Source organism: Ictalurus punctatus, chromosome 14 (genome assembly GCF_001660625.3).
Source record: "Ictalurus punctatus breed USDA103 chromosome 14, Coco_2.0, whole genome shotgun sequence".
NCBI classification, from domain to species: domain Eukaryota; kingdom Metazoa; phylum Chordata; class Actinopteri; order Siluriformes; family Ictaluridae; genus Ictalurus; species Ictalurus punctatus.
In genome coordinates this window covers 12,997,380-13,019,730 of record NC_030429.2, presented here as the reverse complement: position 1 = coordinate 13,019,730, position 22,351 = coordinate 12,997,380, and the positions used below count along the sequence as shown (strand labels likewise).

The 22,351-nt window shown below is 36.5% G+C and overlaps 1 protein-coding gene across 19 annotated transcripts in view; it reads right to left on the bottom strand.

Moving 5' to 3' along the window:
• The window catches only part of iftap (intraflagellar transport associated protein), a 67,229-nt gene that overhangs the window by 27,125 nt on the left and 17,753 nt on the right, over positions 1-22,351 (bottom strand). For 10 of the 19 annotated variants that reach the window (XR_008397810.1, XR_008397811.1, XR_006983591.2 and 7 more), the window contains 2 exons: positions 19,123-19,262; positions 18,726-18,866 (listed from right to left, as the gene is read on the bottom strand). Coding sequence is in view for 14 of the 19 variants with exons in the window: in XM_053685659.1 (XP_053541634.1) it covers positions 18,726-18,866; positions 19,123-19,262 (281 nt within the window). In the remaining 5 variants the exon portion in view is untranslated. Of the gene's footprint in view, positions 1-18,170; positions 18,589-18,725; positions 18,867-19,122; positions 19,263-22,351 lie in introns of those variants that run through there. The other 9 variants (XR_008397812.1, XR_008397813.1, XM_047159794.2 and 6 more) reach the window with 3 other exon arrangements.

Below are 22,351 nucleotides of genomic sequence, written 5' to 3'. Positions count from 1 at the left end.
ATTTATTTTTCTCCAATTTCAACCCAATCCAGAAGAGAGCACAATTTAAAAATAGAGCTGATCTGGAATCTGTTTTATTTAAATACAGCCATACTAATTTGCATAGAATAGGTAAAATATAAATAAATAAATAAATAAATAAAAAATAAAAATAAAAAAACCTAAATCAGCATACTAACACGGAGGTTTTATACAAATCACCTCTGTTTTCAGCTGTTTTACATCCAATAACGTTTACATTCCAAAGAGTGCACTATAAGTCAAAGAGGGAATTCAGAGGAATAAAAAATGGGTAGAACGTTAATAATTTGTGCATCTCTCTGCTGGGCTAGGCATGGATGTCAGCTAACCTTTTATCATTGCTTTTAATCTGCAGAGGTGGCAAAAGGAGCTACAGCATCCAAAATTACAACTCTTTCTCTCATGCAATGACATTTGGCTTGCCCATAGTTGCAGATGAGTACAAGTGATGTCAGGAGGGTTTAAATTAGACTAAGGACATGAGTACAAAGCCATCATTAAAACTTGCCAAAGGACTGCCCAAAATGTCTGGGTAAAACTGGATTTTGCATATTAGCTACATGGAAAAAGAAATATGACTAATATCATTAAACAAAAGGTATTTTATTTACTATAAAAATGTTTATTTTCAATAAATGCATTTAATAAAGTTCAGAGGGTTTTTATTTTGGTGGTAAGAAGTTCTCATAAATATAAAACATTTCTTGAGACAGTTGTGACGGCATATTTCAGTCAAAAGTCAACTAGCATTTTCCTTCAACTGGTATAGACCTCTATTACTAGCTTCATTACTGCTTTCAGTAATTAACTTTTTTTAAGAAATATAATTCAATATAATTATTGGATTGAATTAATGACCTTGACTAATACAGTAGAAAAATCTTTTTGTCATTACCTGTATCAAAATGTTCTTGGTAGTGCACTCAGATAAGTTTTCTCATTGAAATGCACAGCCAGAAGGTACTACGATGGAGTGCTAGGAGCCTTGGAACAGACTGGGGTTAAGTGTCTTGCTCAAGGGCCTGCAGTCCCGAAAACCTCTATGTCAAAAGGGCACTATCCAATAATTCCAAGCAAGGATGAAAATTGCAATTCTCTAGTTGCTAGAGAGCATCTCTAAGCACTGAACTAGCTATACATCACTTCTATCAAGGCAGCGTTTTCCCCTAATTACTCTCACTACCATAACCACAGTTTTCAAATTAAGGGATATTAAGCATAATGGCACTCAATATGTCAAAATCTATAACATTTTTCACAAGACTGGCATAAAAATGTTATTATGTGAGCATTAATTTCCTTTGTTCTATTTCAGACATTAAAATGTTCATATAAGATTCAAGCAGAGAGTGGGTAACCTACTTTGTAAAACAGATTTGTTCACTGTTATCTGTTTTGATAAGCAGTGCAGAACATTTTCAGCCCCTGTTCATGACTCTCATTATTGATCAAAGCTTTGCCAAATGTCACTTGTTCCTCAAGGATTACAGAAAACAAATATAATTTCCACAGAACCTTTTCATGTTTTACTTAAACTGTACTTAGTGGCATGGCAACCTTACTGGCCTAGTTATTTCATTTTGTACACAGGCTTGAAAACTGTACAGTTGAAAATACAGAGTTTTCAAATCTCAATGGAGTGATGTTTCCATGTTCTCCCACAATAAAAGAAACACTTGTCAAATGTCTTGAGGAAAGCACTGAAGAGTGTTTGACAAGGTTGTACTGCTTTAAACAATGCTGTTTCCTACCCGCCTGTCAAATTGACTGCTTACTTTATAACTCCCCAAAAAACTGGGAAAAGATAAATGTTGCATTCTTGACAATATATCCTTCTTGTCAGGTGTTGAGATAAAATATGCCTCACTTTTTCCCTGCTTGCGCTGTGAAGACGTTGACTTCCCATCACAATTAGCACTCCAAGGTTCTTTCACTCTGTCTCAAGACTAGATAGCAAGGGCACACTCTAATTTTCTCTTTGTCTTAAAGTTAAGGTTGAGTGACAGATTGTGTCCCTGTACGCCAGCCACAGAGGTGTCTCATGCAAACAGCAGAGCCAGAACAGCTGCCAATGTTTCTGGCAGAAGGAGTCATGGAGACTGTATCCATGGGACTGAAAACAAAGGAGCAAAGTTGTGACACAGAGAGAAACCTAATGTATTACACAATACAAACTGATATGAATGTGAAATGAAATGGATTATAAAATGTGGATATGGATTATGAAATGTGTCACATAGTTTACAAATACAAGGCTTAAAATATTCTGGTTTTACATGTTGAGTAATTTTCTATAATGGCAGCTCTGACAGTAGGGCCCACTGTAACTCAAATACAGGTTTTTATTAATGTTCACATTTTGATACGTTATTGTTTCTATAATAACATCTCATTTTCAGAGACATTTATGGTGCACACTCCACATAATCAAAGTTAGTAATAACTGGATTAAGAAATATGATATTTAACAAAGAAAATGCATAATATCTGATATGGGTAAGTTTTCTGTAAGGAGACAAATGCATTTAACAATTATGGAAGGAATCTCAGGTTTTAGCAGTTTGTAACCAGTATGTTTTCATGGGAAATTCATCAAGACAGTATCTTATCTTATTAACTTCAGGACATAGAAAAAAAAATGAGAGGATGGTGTGAGAATGACTGTTTGTATCTGCTATAATATAAGTAACCACATGAACTTTTCTCACAGACTTTGCATAACATTAAATGTAGTTATAAATGTTTAAAAATATGACATTCATTCATTTTAAATTATAATCACTGCAAATCACTGTGTTATAAGAGGAACAAAACACTTCAGGACCTGCTGTTATTGGAAAACAATCACCTTTTAGGTGACACATCACATCACAAAACCCCATCATTAATTATTCTCTTACAGTGAGGGAAAAAAGTATTTGATCCCCTGCTGATTTTGTACGTTTGCCCACTGACAAAGAAATTATCAGTCTATAATTTTAATGGTAGATTTATTTGAACAGTGAGAGACAGAATAACAACAAAAAAAAATCCAGAAAAACGCATGTCAAAAATGTTATAAATTGATTTGCATTTTAATGAGGGAAATATGTATTTGACCCCTCTGCAAAACATGACTTAGTACTTGGTGGCAAAACCCTTGTTGGCAATCACAGAGGTCAGATGTTTCTTGTAGTTGGCCACCAGGTTTGCACACATCTCAGGAGGGTTTTTGTCCCACTCCTCTTTGCAGATCTTCTCCAAGTCATTAAGGTTTCGAGGCTGACATTTGGCAACTCGAACCTTCAGCTTCCTCCACAGATTTTCTATGGGATTAAGGTCTGGAGACTGGCTAGGCCACTCCAGGACTTTAATGTGCTTCTTCTTGAGCCACTCCTTTGTTGCCTTGGCTGTGTGTTTTGGGTTATTGTCATGCTGGAATACCCATCCACGACCCATTTTCAATGCCCTGCTGAGGGAAAGAGGTTCTCACCCAAGATTTGACAGTACATGGCCCCGTCCATCGTCCCTTTGATGCGGTGAAGTTGTCCTGTCCCCTTAGCAGAAAAACACCCCCAAAGCACAATGTTTCCACCTCCATGTTTGACGGTGAGGATGGTGTTCTTGGGGTCATAGACAGCATTCCTCGTCCTCCAAACACGGCGAGTTGAGTTGATGCCAAAGAGCTCCATTTTGGTCTCATCTGACCACAACAGTTTCACCCAGTTGTCCTCTGAATCATTCAGATGTTCATTGGCAAACTTCAGACGGGCATGTATATGTGCTTTCTTGAGCAGGGGGACCTTACGGGCACTGTAGGATTTCAGTCCTTCACGGTTTTCTTGGTGACTATGGTCCCAGCTGCCTTGAGATCATTGACAAGATCCTCCCGTGTAGTTCTGGGCTGATTCCTCACTGTTCCCATGATCATTGCAACTCCACGAGGTGAGATCTTGCATGGAGCCCCAGGCCGAGGGAGATTGACAGTTCTTTTGTGTTTCTTCCATTTGCGAATAATCGCACCAACTGTTGTCACCTTCTCACCAAGCTGCTTGGCAATGGTCTTGTAGCCCATTCCAGACTTGTGTAGATCTACAATCTTGTCCCTGACATCCTTGGAGAGCTCTCTGGTCTTGGCCATGGTGGAGAGTTTGGAATCTGATTGATTTATTTCCTTTGTTGACAGGTGTCTTTTATACAGGTAACAAGCTGAGATTAGGAGCACTCCCTTTAAGAGTGTGCTCCTAATCTCAGCTCGTTACCTGTATAAAAGACACCTGGGAGCCAGAAATCTTTCTCATTGAGAGGGGGTCAAACACTTATTTCCCTCATTAAAATGCAAATCAATTTATAACATTTTTGATATGCGTTTTCTGGATTTTCTTGTTGTTATTCTGTCTCTCACTGTTCAAATAAATCTACCATTAAAATGATAGACTGATCATTTCTTTGTCAGTGGGCAAACGTACAAAATCAGCAGGGGATTAAATACTTTTTTCCCTCACTGTATAATAGTATGACCTCAAATGTTTTGCTCCTTACTTACTAATCACAATTTTATTATGCACATAAAAATTATATCTTAGCCAGTGAAATCATCTTGAATATTGGTGAACATATCTGATTTGTCATTATGAGATTATTAAATATATAATTCTAAACTTCAGCCTACTTCTAGACATATTTACTCATTCCATATTGCAATTTTATTCTATTTGCAGATAATTTAGCTTATTTTATGCATTTATTTCTAGGAAGAAGCAAAAGTATCTTCAAATAGAATAAAACTAGACATATATATTTAAGACATATTTACTATAATCTTATTTACTATATTTACTTATATTACTATAATATATGCGTATTTAAAACCAGTGAAAAGCATAAAAAGGGGGAAAGTGGAACAATTAATTCACAAAAAATAGTTACTGACAATACTCGAAAAAACTGTTTTCTCAGTGATATCTGTTATAATGCATTTTGTGACTGTACTGTGTATTTCTTTTCTGTGTTTGGTTGCTCATTGTTTTTCACATTGTGTGTTTGTCCATGATTGTTCATTGATTATGAATCATTGTATTATAAAGTGCCCCTGAGCTCTGGAAAGGTGCTATATAAATGAAACATTATTATTATTATTATTATTATTATTATTATTATTATTATTATTATTATTATGATGATGCAACAAAATATGGATTCTTTAAAAATAGAATGATAAACTAAGGGGTGTATTTTATTTTTCTTCTGAAAAAATTAACAACTTCTGTGGTATCTGAGAAAGAGTGAAGCTTCATAAAGTGTATTGCCTTCTGAGAATGGACTACCAAGATGAAAGCCTTTATTCCAATTTGTGTAAAAGCTGTGTGAAGATGGCTGCTCTTTTCTCCCTGAGTAACATTTCAAAAGTAAGGCCACAGGCAGTAAAGTGGTACAATGCCATTTTGTCTTGCCTTTTCTTTCCATGCAGGAATGCACATTTGTATGCATTGATGTTAATGAAAACAAATGAATGCAAACATGTTTTTTCAGACATCAGAAGATCACACAGGGCTATTAGTGTGTTGTGTGTAGGTTGAGCATCCAACCTCTACATCTCTTCTTCTGCAGTGAGGGTTACAGAGGAGGAAGATTAAAGTTGTGTCAGCCAGCAGCTTTAAATGGCCAACACTAAGAGCAGAACTACTCCTTCTTCAAAAATACTAGGCAAGAAAAGGTGAACAGAAAAAAATGGGGGAAAAAACAGAAAGAGTGATGGAGAGAGAGTGAATGCAGACAGACAGACAGACAGCAGCGCTAGTGTGCCTAGAAGAATACTGAAAGAAGACCTGAGTGAAATTTGAAAGAGATGGCCTAAATAATGATGGGTGAATAATAGAATGATGGACAAGAAAGAGATGGAGGGAGGGAGGGAGGGGAAGAGGAGTGTGGGAGAAATTGCAATTGTGCAGTGTTTGACACCTCCACAAAAAAAACACCTCACTGGCCTGTCAATCAGAAAAGCTGTGCTGATTGATTTTCATCTGCTCTAAATAAGGGTCTGCAGCATCTTTGCACCTTTCTAACCACATCTGCTAGCAGTCTGCAAAAACTTTTTTTTTGTCTTAATAACTTAAGACAAAAAAAAAAGTTAAGTGAGAGGTTGGTGAGGGAATGTTTATTGTTTGCTATGTTTATAGTAACAATAACATAAGTAATAGGGACTAACATGACTAGTAGTTGCCTTTTCTAAATCTCGTACCTTAATATTATTTATATTAAAATCAAATATTATTATATTATTTTCAATGTTCTATGAGATACCTCATTAGTAATGTTTGATTAGAAACCCTTTAACACTATGACGGACACATAACTCATTAATTCCATTTTTGTATAAAGCAATCCTTTAACCTTGTAACTATCACGACACTCTATGGCAGACGCATGACATAATAATGACATTTTTATTTATAGCTAAAGTAGAGAAAGGCCCTTTTAACTATCCTGACATTCTCTGACAGACAGGTGACACAATAATGACATCTTCTCTACAGTTAATAGGACTGGTTGATGAGATGATATCTGTGATAACATATAATCAGTGCTAATCCATTTGGGGATCGAATATGGATTTAGAGAGGTGTTATTTTGGACTTTTTATAAAATAGGCTATTATAACCAAAAATCGTATTCACATTTCTACTTACTTTTCATAGAAGAAGAAATGTTTGAGCAGCCTAACCCTAACTCATGTTTATCGTTTGCTATGTTTATAGTTGCAATAACAAAAGTAACAGGAACTAACCTGACTAGCAGACATTTGACATTCCACAACATTACATACAACTATAAACAAATAAAACTTATGCCATGTCGTTCTTTAATTTAAATCAAAATTATAATCATTAAAAAATTGCTGTGGTATATGAAGAATAAAACACTTCACACTATGGGACATGAGGTTAATGAATAAATATAAAGGGAAAATATGCTAACAAGCAAGGTATTAATCAATTACATCAAGTAACTGAAGGTCAAACACAGAGATCATACCGAAATAGAAACAGAATTTGGGGAAAAAAATAATAAAAAGAAAAGCACAAAGAAAAGGAACATGTGACACAGTAACCTTTTCAATCCTTGACCAAAAGGTTAATAAGCAGCAAGCAGAATCAAAAGCAGCTCTCGATGGCCTCATTTAAAGACATAAAGTTCAGCAAATCCACCACAGTACAGGTCAACTTACAGGACATTCTCCTACATATTAGTGAAAAATTCGCTTAAACATGATTCAAGCACACTCACATATACATTATTCTTACACTCTATTGATGGCCCTCATTCAGTATCTATTGCAAGATATTTTTCCAATTATTTATATGTGCACTACACTGAGCAGAGGAGTAAACATAGCAAAGCTTCTCCACTCAATTGTGCTGGACTGCTGCCATGTCGATTTGATTTAATTCTTGCAGGGGCAAAAATGTCAAATTGTGTGCATCCAACTCGACTATGGAGTTTAATAGTGGTGCAGGAAGCACTACATTGAGACAGTGAATGGGACAAAGCACTCTGAAAGTACAGGGGTTTAATAAAAGGTTAATGGGAATATAGACACTTGGTAGTATGGTAACTCTGTCTCTGAGAGTTGTGTTTTCATTTTATTAAACAAAATAAAAAAGTAATAATGCAAAAACACAGCTTTCAGTATATATTTTATATTGCACAGCTATAGAGTATCTCAGCCTAAAAAGAAGCATTTCGATGTACAACTGTCCCTGAAATTTTGTGCACATGACAAATACACTTGAAACGTCAATCGTAAACATAGAGAAGGTGACGTACGAAAGCATGCAGCATAACATGTATAAATGGTGACTTTCTCTGCACCACACATTTCTTCTATTTAATCACTGCTTCCCTTCAAATAATTTAGTTTGGCGTCATTTAAACACCCGATAGCCCCCCCAAACACCCTTCCCTTTTCCCCAGATGTTATTGTGTTCCCCTGTCATTTAGCTGCCATGGCGAGAATGGAGATCAATCATGTCTCCATTCTCACTGCAGGCCACTCAATCAGCAAGTCTGAGAATGTGACATTTACCAAAAGATATTGCCTACATATATAAAAAAATATATATATATGAATATATATGTAAAATATATGACTCAGCTTAAAGGTGTGACTATGGTGCTGGTCTTGCTTTACCACCGAGACTACAAAGGAGACATCTAAAAGGCTACTGGTCAGATAGGAGCTCATATTTGCTTTGCAGTAGATGAGACTGCAGAAAGGGAAATGAAAAAGCCACCAGTCTAATTTCCTGCATGCTACAGCGAGAAGGTGGCCACGGTGCTTGGATGGCTGCTTGGATGCTGTTCCACAAAGATGCATATCATTCAGAACAGGCACCAAACCCTGTCAAGCATGAGTCAAAATTACACCCAAACATTATGTGCCAGACAATGTTTTGTTTGCAAAATTTTTCCTCAAAATCAGTGAAGAAGCTCTTTGGAATATTTTCACATTGAGTATAAGGTCGTGGCTGCAGCTAATATTTGCTATGCGATTGCTAAACTTAAAGCAACATACAATGTTGGAATTCAGATATCTGATTAAAACTAACAACTTGCAAGTTTTGCTTTTCTGTGCTATACATTTCAACCAAATCAAATTTCTAATGAAATGCTTTTTTTCTTCTTTATAAAATTTCTTTATAAATCAAGTAAAACACTTTATCTGAACCCTGAGTCAGGACACCGGTCATGTGCGAGGTCATAAGCTGACATAACAGTTGATGTCCAGTAAATAGAACAATATTGTGTTCATATTATCAGTAATTTTCATGATAGTCGTCGCATTATGATGTTATGACAGCTTGTCACATGCAAATTTTTGCTGTGTTATTTTAGCAGATGGCTTAAGACGCAAATGGCTTAAGATGTGTATTAACATACTTTCTGATAACTGCCATAACACTGACGATTTCACGTCTTATGTCATATCATGAATATCATTATAAGAAAATTTATTCTAACCATTGTTAGAGTTCATGTATGGTTCAATATCTATCAATACTATTCTAACATTAAAATATTACCATAAACTTCCTAAAAATAGTGTGTGCTTTAATGATACATAATGAGATGTTACTCATTCATTGTATTACTTTTGTATAGTTGACGTTTCTTTTCTAAATCTCTTACCTTAATATCCTTTATATTAAAATTAAACATATTTATATTATTTTTAATATTCAACAAGATACCTCATTAGTAATGTTTGATTAGAAACTATTTAACACTATGACAGACACATAACTCATTAATTACATTTTTGTATAAAGCAATCCTTTAAAGGGGACCTATTATGCAAAATTCACATTTAAATGGTGTTTGAACATAAATCTGTGTCAGCAGTGTATACACAACCACCCTACAATGGTAAAAATCCACCCACTCCTTTCTTAATATTCCCAATAAATCATAAACAGTGTCTCAAAATAAGCCGTTTTCATATTCGCACTAACATGACGTCATGTTGGAACAAGCCCCGCCCAGGGACTCTGTCCTATTAGCATAGATCCCCAACTGAGTGGGCTGTACAAAGTCCACCATGTTCTCTGTGCTGGAGCAGCTACAATGAACAGAAGAATGTCTCGGCTTCGTAAGTGTTCTGTTGCTGGCTGTAAGAATGAACATAAGACTCTTCATGTACTCCCGGCATCAGAGCCACTAAAGATGCAGTGGCGAAGTTTCATTTTAAAGGCAGTGTGGCCCAAAAATACCTTAAATCATTTTACACCAGACAGCTTTGTGAACAGGGATCAATAAAAAGCAGGATTTGCTTAAAACTTCATTCTCAAGCATTGATCAGTACCAACTGTTCGTGATCCAGCTTCATATCCAGAACACGTAGGTATCGTACCTTATATTTTATGAATGTTTGCAAATCGCCTTTCTGAATGAGTGTGTTAGCAGATTCCACGGCCAATGCAGCTAAGGTTACCATTGCAGACCAAAGCTATGTCGTTGTTTTTATTTTTAAACTGAAACTATTATGCACAATACAGCAAGGTGATTGTCTTTTTGAAAACTGTGTAAGTTTTGGGTGAATAATTTTACACCAGGCTGCTTTGTGAACGAGCTTGTTAGTAGATACCAAGGCTAATGTAGTATAAAAAGCACAAGCTGTTCTCTTCCGGAAGGGGGCAGGGAGCAGCAGCTCATTTGCATTTAATGAGACACACACCAAAATAGCATGTTTTTGCTTCCACCCAAAAATTGGCATTTTCAGCATGATATATTAAATGATATGTGGGGTATTTTGAGCTGAAACTTCACAGACACATTCTGGGGACACCTGAGACTTAGATTACATCTTGTAAAAAGGTTTAAAATAGGCCTCCTTTAACTCTTTGTAACTCTCACAACACTCTATGACAGACACATAACACAATGATGACATTTTTTTTTATAGCTAAAGCAGAGAAAGGCACTTTTAACTATCCTGACATTATATGAGAGACAGGTGACACAATAATGACATCTTCTCTACAGTTAATAGGACTGGTTGATGAGATGATATCTATGATAACACAATCAGTGCTAATCCATTTGGGGAACGAATATGGACATAGGGAGGTGTTATTTGAGACTTTTACAAAACAGGCTATTATAACCAAAAATCATATTCACATTCTAAGTTACTTTTCATACAAAGAAGAAATGTTAGAGCAGCCTACCTTTTCCTAATTTATAATTATAAATTATAAATATGATTGGTGTTGGCTTCCAAAAATTAAGAAAGGCAGCAGGCAGCTTAAATAAATTCCTCCCTAAGTGATTGCATATGAGAAAGATAATAAATGTGTGAGGGAACAAGGAAGAGAGCAGGACAGATAAAAACAGGAAACCAGCATTCCATCTAGGGTGTAATATCCCATCTTGCTCCTAGTGTTCCCAGGATAGGCTCTGGATCCACCATGACAACGAAGAAGTGCTTATTGGAGATGGACAGATGAATGAATGACTGAATAAATAAACATTAACAAATCATGTCAAAGTCAAAGTAATGTTTTAAGCAATAGCTTTTAAGCTTTAATGTCACAGACCTTACTGCATAAATAAGAGAAAATTATGATGGCAAAGGATTTTAGTTGGGTTCAACACAGTGATTTTCATGAATTGACATGAATATTGACATTATATCATCAATATTAGGATAGTTGTCACACAGTATGTGTAATAGCATCGGTCATAAGCCTTATGCTTACTAGAGCACAAATTAGCATATGACATCCAACATTATGATAATTCCTGAAAAAAATAACATTTTTGTTACTGCTATGACAGCATATGACATCAGGCATGACAGATGAATGACATGGCTATATCTGTATTATAGGGGTTTAATTAAAGCATGACCAAAATGGGAAAATCTCAAGTCTCAAAGAAAAACATATCATCATTATGGAAATCCTAGTACATGTAATGTAATATAATACCTGTGATACCTGCACACTTTGCTTTTCTCTTCAATTCTAACATTATATAAGCTTTGAAGCTTCATATTTCATTTGGTTCAAGCATAATTAAAAATTCCTAAAACTTAAAATAAGGTATTTCTTATTATTATTTCAGAGAAACTATGAGCACAGCTCACTTTCTTTCATTTCATGAGTGAACTAACATCAAGCATGTGCTGATAAAGGAGATTGACAAGATGATGGATTACTAATGGATTCCTGAAAATAACTGACATAAATGATTGCCTAAAACAGATTGACTGGATTCTTTAAGAAAGAAACAGACCATTGCCATAAAATTTTCTGGATATTTGATACAAGCATGCTCCCTAAAGTACATCACCAGAGTACACAAACATCTCACTACACTATAATCCAAAAACAACAACAAAACAAAACCTTTCCATCTTAAAGGGTCTTTGCTTTGTTTTTAGTGTAATTCTTGAAGATCTATGGGATCTATGAACAAAGCCTTCTTTTAAAAGATTTACTTTACATGGATGGTCGTGCTTTGTCTTTAAATGTAGAATTGTGATTTAAATGTTGTCTTCAGAATTCTGAATAATTAACCATGATTATTAAACTCAAAAATGAAATTATGTTCTGATAATTTTGGACTGTTGAATCCAAAAATATAAGAACCTGCAATTTTTTCTCTCCGTGACAGTCTAGGGCTTTTTATTTGCATGATCATTATTTCAATGTCTGGGTTTCAGAGGAGAGGAAAGCCATATCTGTGTTTCAGAGGAGACAGAGCCAGTGCCAAAATTGAGCAAGTTCTGGTATTTAGTTATATGCACCATGATTCATTCTATGACTTTATCCATTTAATCCAGCACAAAATCCCACTTCATCCAGGACCCAGGCCTTTTCTCTCTCGCCAGGTTGCTCTCTGTGCCATTTTCTGTTTACCTGCTACTGTATGCCCTTCTCCCTTTCACTCTCTCTCTATCTCTCTCGGTGGAAGCAGAAGTACCACTGTAGACCTCGGCTTTGGCAATGTGAAGACAAGCCCTTAGGAGAATAAGGGGGCATTTGCATAAACAAGAGATCAACAGCTCTGTCCGTTTTCCCTCCCTCTCGGTCTTCCTCCTTCTCTGCAGCATGTGGCTTTATTATCATACACTTTTATTGCAGCATAATTTTGTCTTGTTGTAAATCAATGAAACCTCAATGCCGTCCACAGGGATGTAAATGTGTGCAAGAGAGGAGTAATAATCAAATAAGACAGACACTGTTCAGTCCTGTTTTCCACAACACAGAAAGGATCTGCATGTAAATATAACCACCACCAGTCCATTAATCCATGCTCCCTCCTGAAATCCTTCAAGGGCTGAGAATAAAGATCCATTACTGGAATAATGCTGTGCAGAGCTGGTTACACAACACACACACATACACAAAACGGGAAGGTTAATTCACATCTCACCCACAGTCTCAACCTTGGATTAAGCCTGCTTTGTTTATACCGTTGCTCATCAGTGTATTTGTTCACAGCTGTTAACCAGCAAAAGTTTGAAAGTCATAACCTCTGAACAACATTCTGTCATTCTATGCCAGTACATTCACAAGAGTCTTTTCAAACTGCTACAATCTAATATTGTTTGCACGTGTTCGCATAAGCGTCATTGATTATTAGTGACACCATTCAATCCTATATAAAGGGGTAAAAACCAAGAGGAAGACGATTTTATGATCAAATTATTTGGTATATAGGATTGCCACTGTAAGTGATATTTTCTGTGATTTTCCAGCAAAATTGTCCCTACTGAGGGTACTTCCTGAGACAGATGTGTTGTGTTAGAGTTGCAATCAAAATTATTCAACCCCTGTTGCAAATCAGGTTTATTGTCAAAATTTATAGACTTTCAGCTGTTTGCAATGAACAAATCAAACAAAAGCAATTGAAATAGTTCAACAAAACATATGCTTCAATTGCTTTCCCCAAATTCAACTGAAAATGCAGCTTATAATGATTTCTCCACTTTTAAAATTACTCAACCCCTTCATGGCAAGCATCTTTAGTATTTAACAGAGCACCCTTTTGCTGTTATGACCTGCTGCAAATGAGACACATAGCTTCTGGCAGCGTTCCTGAGGAATCTTAGCCCATTTCTCATGAGCAATGACCTCCAGTTAAGTAATATTCTTTTGTCTGCTGCAACTGCGTTCTTCAAAACGCAGGGGTTCAAGTCAGGTGACTGTGATGGCCCTGTAGAATCTTCCAGGACTTCTTCTGCCACCAACCCTTGGTGGAATTTGAGGTATGCTTGGGATCATTGTCCTGTTGGAAGTTCCAATGATGCCCAAACTTCAGCTTCCTCACAGATGGCATGACGTTTTCTCCTAGGATTTACTTCAATGAATCCATCTTGCCTTCCACACACTGCAGGGTTCCAGTGCCAGAGAATGCAAAGTAGCCCCAGAGCATCACCGAGCCACCACCATGTTTGACTGTGGACAGAGTGTTCTTTCTTCATTCTTCTTCCTCCAGACATACCGCTGATCCATTGTGCCAAAAAGTTCCAGTTTTTTTTCATTGCTCCACAGAACAGAATCCTAAAACTTCTGTCGCTTATTTCTATGATTTTGAGCCGAGTTTTCTTGTGCTTTTGGGTCAGTAATGGTACACGTCTTTGAATTCTGACATGGAAACCTTCTACATTTAGTATGCCACCAAGTCTTTCTGTAGGTCTTATGCAGTCACCCGAGGGTTTTTCACAGCCTGCCTTCTCAGAAATCTGGTTGCAGTCATTGATAGCTTCCTTTTTCTGCCTCATCCAGGTCTTTCATATACTTTCTACCCCTAGCCAGTTCAGGTATTTCATGTGTTCCAGCTCAAGCACACCTGGGGCAACTAATGAAGCCCTTGATTAGTTGCATCAGGTGTGCTTGAGACAACACCTGTTTTGCATATTTGTGCTGTTGTGAGAGATTCTATTCAGGGGGTTGAATAATTATGAAACTGGAGAAATCATAAGTTGCAGTTTCAGTTGAATTTGGGGGAAACACTTGAAGCATTCGTTGTGTTTAACTATTTCAATTACTTTTGTTTGATTTTTTTCATGGCAAACAGCTGTAAGTCTGTACATTTTGACAATAAACCTGATTTGCAGTGGGGGTTGAATTTTTATTGCAACTGCATATCTGTGTTTCACTATACATGTAGTGAATCATTACTGATTTAATGGATGGTAAGAACACCTAAGGGGGTCAACTACTGTGGATACAAGTGCCATTTCTATGGTCAGTCATAACAGCCATGTGTGAGCTATTACTATTTTTTTAAGTAACAGAGAAGAAAAATACAGCAGGTAATTGTGTGATGTTCTATATGGTGCATGGCACTGCAAACATAAGTTCTTAGTTCATGTACAAAGTCTGATAACCAACCACCAATGCAACAGTGCCCCCCTCAGGGGAAAAAAAAAAAAAAAAAAAAAAAAAAAAAAAAAAAAAAAACCCTGTTGAATCTAATGCAAATCTTCCTGAGACATAACAGATGACACAAATGCCATGAATAATCATTAGGTAACAGAACCATATGGCAGATTGCACCTTGAAAGTGAATACAGATGCAGGTGAACCAAAAAGTATTTAAATTGCTTATTATCCGATATTCATATTTAAAATTTTCCAAACATGCTTACAAGAAAGAAACCACTGCCTGAGGATCCATCAAGCATGATGAGAATGTAGATCTCAACCTATCCTTCCTCTCATCAGTATATATTTGGGAGCCATTTAAATATGCCTTGTCATCAGCACTGCAAGTGGTGCAAATTAATAGATGCTTCATTTATAGTATATTTTCAGCTCACTCAACTTCAACTGGGAAATACAGTTAGTGCTACACCTGTACACCTGTTTCTGAATGAGAGGGCAGAAAGGGGGGTTGCCCCAGTTTTCTCTGTATCTCAGTCTGGAATTGCTGTGTAATTTGGGCCTGAATGCATGAGACCTTTAACGATCAGAAAAAGCACAATTTGAGATCCATCCAAATTGTTGTATAATTCACATTGCTGAAAATTTGACTGTTGCATCTTTTCTAGATCGTTCTATCAAGCCTTACAAACTAGGAAACTCAGTGTCTGACATACATAGTCTTTAAATACAGGGAAAGAAGAGGGTTGCCCTCTTTATCTCGCTATACATCTCTTTCTCTGGAGTTGCTCTAACTGAAAGGCTGTGGTTATGGCACACATGGGCTAACAGAAGAAAAGTGAGGTTGCCCACATGGCAAACAGCAACCACCTCCACCTGCCGGGACATACCTAGTACACACTGGAAACGCACACACACATACACACACACACACACACACACACACACACACACACACACACAGTCTGCTCATTACATTGTTGAAAATGATTATACAGTGGGATCAAAAAGTCTGAGAACATATTGAAAATCTGGGTTTTCCCCCATTTAAAATTTTTAAATATTTAAAACAAGGAAAATAAATGTTCAATATTTTGAATATTTAATATTCAAGATCCTGCACTATTACTAGGTCCTTGTTTAAATGTAAACAAATTTGTGATATTGACCATGTTAACTGGTCAATTTTCCTCATGACTAATCTCTTCTGTTGAAGCATGTATTCAGACGACACTGATAGATTTGATCTAAAATGGATCATAAGGTTTTGCACAAACATGTGGAATCCATGCTAGCTCGAGTGCACACTATCATTAAAGCAGAAAGGGGACATGCCAAATACTAAGAAATTCTGAAATTCATGCAAATATTTCAAATATCCCCATGTTGTTGTCAGTAATATAATTTGGAATTAAAACTGTTATATTAAATTAGAAAAGAATGCAAAATAGAAAATTTTCAATAGTGGTCTCAGACTTGTGATCCCCACTGTATATATTAGTTGCTGCACATTCAAACTGCAAATCTCCCATTCTACCATATCCCAAAGGTGGTCTTTTGAATTTTTATATCTGGTGACTGGGAAGGCCACTGAAGTACACTGAATACATAATTCATTATCATTGTGACATGACACTTTATTATGCTGGGTGGGGAAATTGATAAATGGATGCACATGGTCAGTAACAATCCTCAGATAGATTTTGGCATTCAGACTTTGCGCAACTGTTATTAAGGGCCAAATCATACCAAAGCATGCCAAGAAAACATTTCCTACACAATTAGACTATCGGTACCACCAGCCTGACGCTGCTGACACAAAGCAGGTTGACACAAAGCAGGTTGGATCCATGGATTCATGTCGTTGATTAAATTTCTGACCCTAACAACTGCAAATCACAGCAGAAAGCAGACCAGACAACATTTTTCCAGCCTTCATATGTCCAGTTTCGTTGAGCCTGTGCCCACTGTAGCCTCAGGTTCCTGTTCTTGCCTGACAGGAGTGAAACCCCGGTGTGTTCTTCTGCTGAGCCCATCTGCCTCAAGGTTCAACATGTTGTGTCACCTTTACTCCTGCTCATTCATGCAATTATTCAATTAAACTATCATGTGGCAACAGTGCAATGTAGAAATTCATGCAGAAACAGGTCAAGAGCTTCAGTTAATGTTTACATCAAACATCAGGTTGGTATAAAAATGTGATCTTGTGTTTAAAAAAAGAAACGCTAATTTCCTAGGATTTTCAAGCATAACAGTCTCTAGAGTTTCACATGAATGGTGTGGGGAAATAAATGTGTGAAAATTCCAGGCGATCAGCAGTCACTGAGATCACATTATTTTTTAATTAAATGGTCAATTAAATGGCCAGCCAATGATCAGTATTGACCCATCACTCTTCATCCATCACCACAGGAGTTGTTTATAATCTCCCCTGTAAGAGATGCAATCAGTTTGAAAAAAGACTGGCTGATCATTTTGTTGAGCAGATTTCTACCATCAGAATGAGGGATTTCTCCTTTCCAGTGGCGAGACACTTCAACAGCCATGAACATAGAATTATGAGCAATGAATTAAGAGAACTTGAGGAAAAACCTCGTCTACATTCACAGAACTTTGGAAATCTATGGAATGAATGTCATATTTTGACAACAGCTAATAAATCATTTTGATGATCAACCGCTTTCAGATCCTACAGCTCTGCACTTTGCTTGCACATCTGATGAAGGACTGATGTCAGACATGTTATTCATGCAAGTTCATTGATACAAATTAAGGTATGATAACGACGATGGCAATATTCCAGCTTTGCACTACACAGGCATAACACTGCAAATAGTCTCAGCTATTCATCTCAGCTATTTTTCTACTAACATGTCTGATTTCAAACTGTGTAACAGAGTGTCTCTTTGCTGAAAAGGTCTTGTTCCTTTCTGGCATGTTCCAACACTTCCACCCACCAATTAAATGCGAGATGACAGCAAAGGGCATTAAAAATGCACAGCCACAGACAGAACAGGCAGCTGAAATATGCACACAATCTTCTTAATGTTTTAGAGAAGTAAATGTTATAGTTCAGCTACCTTACTTGAATTCCTGACACCTCTCAAATACTCTAAAAGGTTAAAGGGGGAAAAAAGCCACGTATGTAAGGGTGGCTAAATTACAGAACACATTGTGAAATAACACATACTATTCAATAACAGACATTTTTATAATTTCTTTAAAATGTCATAAAAAGCAAAACCACGAATAAAAGGGCAACTTTGAGTCATAGACTAAAATACATGGCTTTTAATCTGGTTTTCAAATGCTTACAAAGGAAAAACAGAAAAAAAAAAAATATTAAAGCGTTTTGTTCCAGCGAATAAAGCACAGTATGATGCATCCTGTAATGGCATGTATTTAATTGCTCTTCCAAGAGTGTACTCAGTGGGTCGCCCAAAGAAGCAACTACAGTTTCTCACATACAGAAATGTGACGTTGCTGTTGTTCTCTGGTTGTTTGCAGTGCCCTGGGCCTTTTTATGCACAGATGGTTTTTGTTCAAAATGCCCTGTGCTAATACACAGGATTAGGGCAGCAACACGTTAGACCTCAACTGCTTCCATTTATAGGCTGTATGGTTGTTGGGAACTTTTCTTTAAAAAAAAAAAAAAAAAAGGACATCCAGGAAAGATCTGCCACAGTTCAGTGTGCTGAAAAACACAGCACAAAGTCTTCTCATTTAATATGCGTTGTAAATATCTTAATGATTCTCACTTTTTTATCGTTTACTTGGCAACTATGGAGCTGTTATATTTGATCCAAATTCTGTCAAAGTGTGGGCACTTACAAGTCATGATGATCCACAGTTGCTGGATTTGACAGGATACTTGTGAGACAGTGCAACATTGTCATAATCGAAGGTGTCATCCAGACTGAAAGGCACAACCTCCTCAGTTTCACTCTGGGGAGAGAAACTGATGTCACAGCTCTGCAAATTTGAACATGAAACACAAGCTTTGCTCCAATTTCACTGCATGTTTATGGAATTAACTAAATTACATTGCTTGAACCCAATTCAAACGGTTTGAATCAATTTAGTTAAATTGCCATTTCACTTCAGTGCTACTGACTATCTGATGAAAGCCTATTATCAGATTGATGTGAGAGTGTGTAACTCTAAAAGTTAGTAACTCTAAAGGAACATATGGATTTAGAGAGTCATAAGTGATTAATTGTTTGTATACCTGACTGTCTGTATTGCTGGGTGGAGTGTGTCCCCTATAGTCCATATCAGTACAGGAGAGCTCAAGCTGTGTGCGGTGACAGAAAACAGGAGTGTGGGCTGGCAAATCTTCCTCAACCTCACCAGGAAGCACACACACATCTTACAGGAAGAGGACAACATTAATAACCTACTGCATGTGCATATGCATGCATGTCATTATGAAAAGTTGAGTTGCTTAAAACATACACAAATGTTAAATTTGTATTTACAAGAAAGCAAGCATATTCAACAAAATAAATAAGTGTTAGAAAGACACTAAAAATGAGCATTGAGCAAGGGAGTAGTCAACAACTGGCAGTTTCCAATGCAGACCCAGCAAAGTATTTTAGCTAAACTAACCGAGTGCTTGAAAAACTACTGTAACAAAGAGAATAAACATATGGAGAAATTAAAAATATAGTTCAGCTCAATCTCTGGCAGATCCTCTGCTGTGGTTTATCTAATCACATGCATTTGAGTAAATTACTTAGCTGAAGGTAGCTCAATGGACTGAAGACTAGCTACAGGGCTACAGACATCAGAAAGGGGAGAGTTTTCACAGACCTTCATACATTTTACATTTTATTTACCCTCTCTATTCTGATTAGTGAAATGGCATGTCTTGCCTTAAAAATATCAGCAATGAGATATTTAAATACAAATGGATAAAGAATCCATCAGATTCAAAACAGATAAATCTCATCTGCTCAGGGTCTGAGTGTCACGTATTGGAGGAGCGGATGGATGCAAATGCAGATAAGGAGGTTTATTAAAGAGAGGCAGGCAGACAAAACCAAAACATGAGACAATAGCATGGTCAAAAACAGGCAATAGGTCAGGCAATCAGCAAACAGGCATAAACTAGGCAAAACAGAATCGAAGAACAAGGGCAAGAACAAGATCAAAACTATAACAACACATGAAACGCGGAACAAAAGCTTGGTAAAACAGAAAACTCACATAATACTTCGCAACGTGCAAAGAGACATAAGGAGTTTAAATGACAAACGTAATCAATGGTGACCACAAAACAGCTGAGACTAATGATGACACATACGGGAAACAACCAGTGAAAATACAGGGGCGGAGACAGGACATAAAACATGACAAATGCACATGAAGACAGTAAACAAAGTCAGTGTCACTGAAAGCCGAAAAGCATGCGCTCGTGCTTCAGGTTTCTGAGCACGCTGCTGTAGCATGCAGCGTGCTCGGAAACCCGAAGCGTAAGCTTGGAGTTGTATAATACAATCAGAATAAAAACTACAACTCCAAAATGCATCTACAGTTACTTTCACACTGCTTTTCATCACCTCAGTCAACCGAATAAGTGTGTAAATACTGCAAAGAAGCCATTATGATGACAAGAGTAACACTGTACATCATCTGCTACTCTCAACTTGCCGATTTCACAAACCACCATCTTTTATTTATCACGCAAAATGACCTGAATCTGCGACTGTGACCTGCTCGTGTAGCAAAGCAGCATCGGGCATGAATAAATTAATAATAATTCTAACGCTATAGGGGGGTTTTAATTCAGACTTCTTTATTAAATAATTCCTCACCAATCATAATCAAGAGTAGTAACTGTTCAGTCTGCAAACATACAGTATGCTGCCGCTCTCCCTTCACCAACTCTAATAGACAGCCCATTCGCTTTATTTAAACTCGCGGTTGCCAGATATCACTAGAAAAGTCAACTCCAGTTTCCATGTTTTGATTTAATCACCCAAAAAACACAATATAAATCAGCAGACATGGCAACACTGTACTGGGGGATCCGATCTAAAAGGAACAACTGATAAACAAAAAAACTAATAAAATGTAAAGACAGAAGATGTGCTTAGTTATAATAAATCATTTAATAAAAAATAGATATTATAATAACTTCATAAACCATAAATAAAATGAGAAATGAAGTAATGTTTAATTACTATGGGTTTCATTTAATATCAATTTGACATTAAGCTTAGTTCGCTATTTCCTTAGAAGGCTATTAGCCTTTTTCCTAATAGGGATCATGCTTGTGTTAGTCTACTTTTAATTAGGACTCTTTATTGTTTAAGACATTTAAAAATAAATATTTTATGCTTGTTTATTTATCAATTAAACAACAGTATTTCTCATTGCTATTATTTTAATTCAATTAACAGTGACCATGAGCAGAGAGCTTACATTTAACTGTTTATGACAGACCGCCTGATTAAAGCTTTAACCAAAAAAAAAAAGATTGGTATCTGGATCGGTATCGGTTGTAAAAATCCTGATCAGTGCTTTCCTAATGAACACCATTAAACTAAAGCGCTTTGCATCTAACGGATAAATGAACTCACCCAATCACATCTTATGAGAGATTATTCAGATATATACACAATATACGCAGAGTGTTTCGAGAATTGGTTACAGATACCAATCCAGACCAGAACCATGACAGTGGAAAATGGCTAATAGTGTAGCTTTAAATATATTTATGAGGAGCAGACTTCAAAGACTGAACATTGAAGTTTTTTGTATTTGGTTACAAGGTGGAACAAGTTAACGGTTGTTGTTTCTATGTATATAGCCTGTAAAATTAACTGAAAATATTACATTTAGCTTATCAGAAGGTAAATTATTTTGTTATGGCTCACACTATGTTCCTAAATTATGTCATAATTTACAAGCTCAAGTTTTCTCATGCCTACTTGTGTGTTATATTGTGGCACATTAACGTTACCATCTATAAAATAAAATAAAAACCTAAACTTCAACCGTGCTCCTAAAGTTTTTGACTGTGCTCCTAAATTTTTGTAATTAGGAGCACAACTGCTCCTAAAAGAAACTGTTCCCGTAGAGCCCTGAAGCATCACAAAAGAAGAATGCTTTTGATTTCAGTGGGTGGTCAGCTTGATACAGTTATCACAAGCAAGGGATATGCAACCAAATATTAAGTGTCATTTACGTTAAGACATTTAAAATCTGTTCCAATACTTTTGCTCACCTAAAAATTGTGTGATCCTGACCATATTCTATGTTGTTTAACACATCTAGATGCAAATGACGGCTGAAATTCTGATCCATCATCATATATTCATCTTTTGAAGTAATGTTGAGGTTTTATAGCAGGACTATTGAGATACTGACAACCATTATAAAAATGAGTATACTTTACATGTGCAGAATTCTATTTAAAAATGCTGTATCTGCATTAAGCGGCAATGAAAATT